Source organism: Condylura cristata, unplaced genomic scaffold (assembly GCF_000260355.1).
Source record: "Condylura cristata isolate star-nosed mole 26May11 unplaced genomic scaffold, ConCri1.0 scaffold00009, whole genome shotgun sequence".
Taxonomy (NCBI): Eukaryota; Metazoa; Chordata; class Mammalia; order Eulipotyphla; family Talpidae; genus Condylura; species Condylura cristata.
This window is the reverse complement of record NW_004567110.1, coordinates 62,911,249-62,912,168: the sequence shown is the minus strand read 5'-3', so window position 1 is coordinate 62,912,168 and position 920 is coordinate 62,911,249. Positions and strand designations below refer to the sequence as shown.

The window sequence follows — 920 nt, the reverse complement described above, 5'->3', positions numbered from 1 at the left end:
AAAAATGTATAGCCATAGTCTATCATCTGTTACACAAATTATCATAATAATTATTGAACATACTAATTTTTTGCAACCGAAGCATATTATTTGTAACATATACCTGAATAAAGGAAAGATCACATTTTAAATTAGGGTTAGGGTTAGAAGACTGGTAAAAGCAGAATCCATCACTAACAGGCTCTAAAAGTCATAAAGATCACCATACCTGGCAACAAAGGAACAAATTTATAAAAGAGTTCAATGGATTTATGTCTACATTCTGTCTGGGGTCTCCCACAATGGGCTAAAAGCCACTGGACCAGATTCAGCAAACACAATGGCTCCGTAGAAGGAAATCCTCTATATGGAGATAACACATCATAATTAATACATGCCCCCGATATTGAACACTTAGCTGACCCCACACTATAAAATCACAGACTCAATTTTGTCATACTAATACACTGTCTAAGTCTCACTAAAAAGCACTCAATTTTGTTAGTAATCTCATTAGAATGCAATCAAAATGTCACAGGTTAAATTGGTCCTTACCTTCATTCATTCATTTAATTTTTACTAAGGGGAAAATTTAAAAGAATTTTTTAAAAGAATTATACCGGGCCCTCCCTGGTGGTGCAGCGGGTTAAAGCACTGCACTAAGAAGCTTAAGCCACTTCCACGAGTTCAATCCCAGCCTGCCCCGGAGGAGATCCACATGGCAAGGCAGACCTCTCCTGACCCCTCAGCAGTGTACTTTGTGGATCTGCCTGTTCTGCTCCCCACTCTGTCCCTGGTAAATCCTCTCACCCTCCACATCTTTGGCCTGTACCCCAGTTCTGTATGAAGAAAGAAAAGAAAGAAAAGAAAGAAAAGAAAGAAAGAAAGAAAGAAAGAAAGAAAGAAAGAAAGAAAGAAAGAAAGAAAGAAAGAAAGAAAGA

At 37.8% G+C, this 920-nt stretch overlaps 1 protein-coding gene across 1 annotated transcript in view; it reads right to left on the bottom strand.

Annotated features, from left to right (window-relative positions):
• PRKDC (protein kinase, DNA-activated, catalytic polypeptide) overlaps positions 1-920 on the bottom strand; it is a 212,101-nt gene that overhangs the window by 156,115 nt on the left and 55,066 nt on the right. The window contains exon 29 of the mRNA XM_004680043.2: positions 209-342. Within this exon, the coding sequence (XP_004680100.1) occupies positions 209-342 (134 nt within the window). The remainder of the gene's footprint in view (positions 1-208; positions 343-920) is intronic.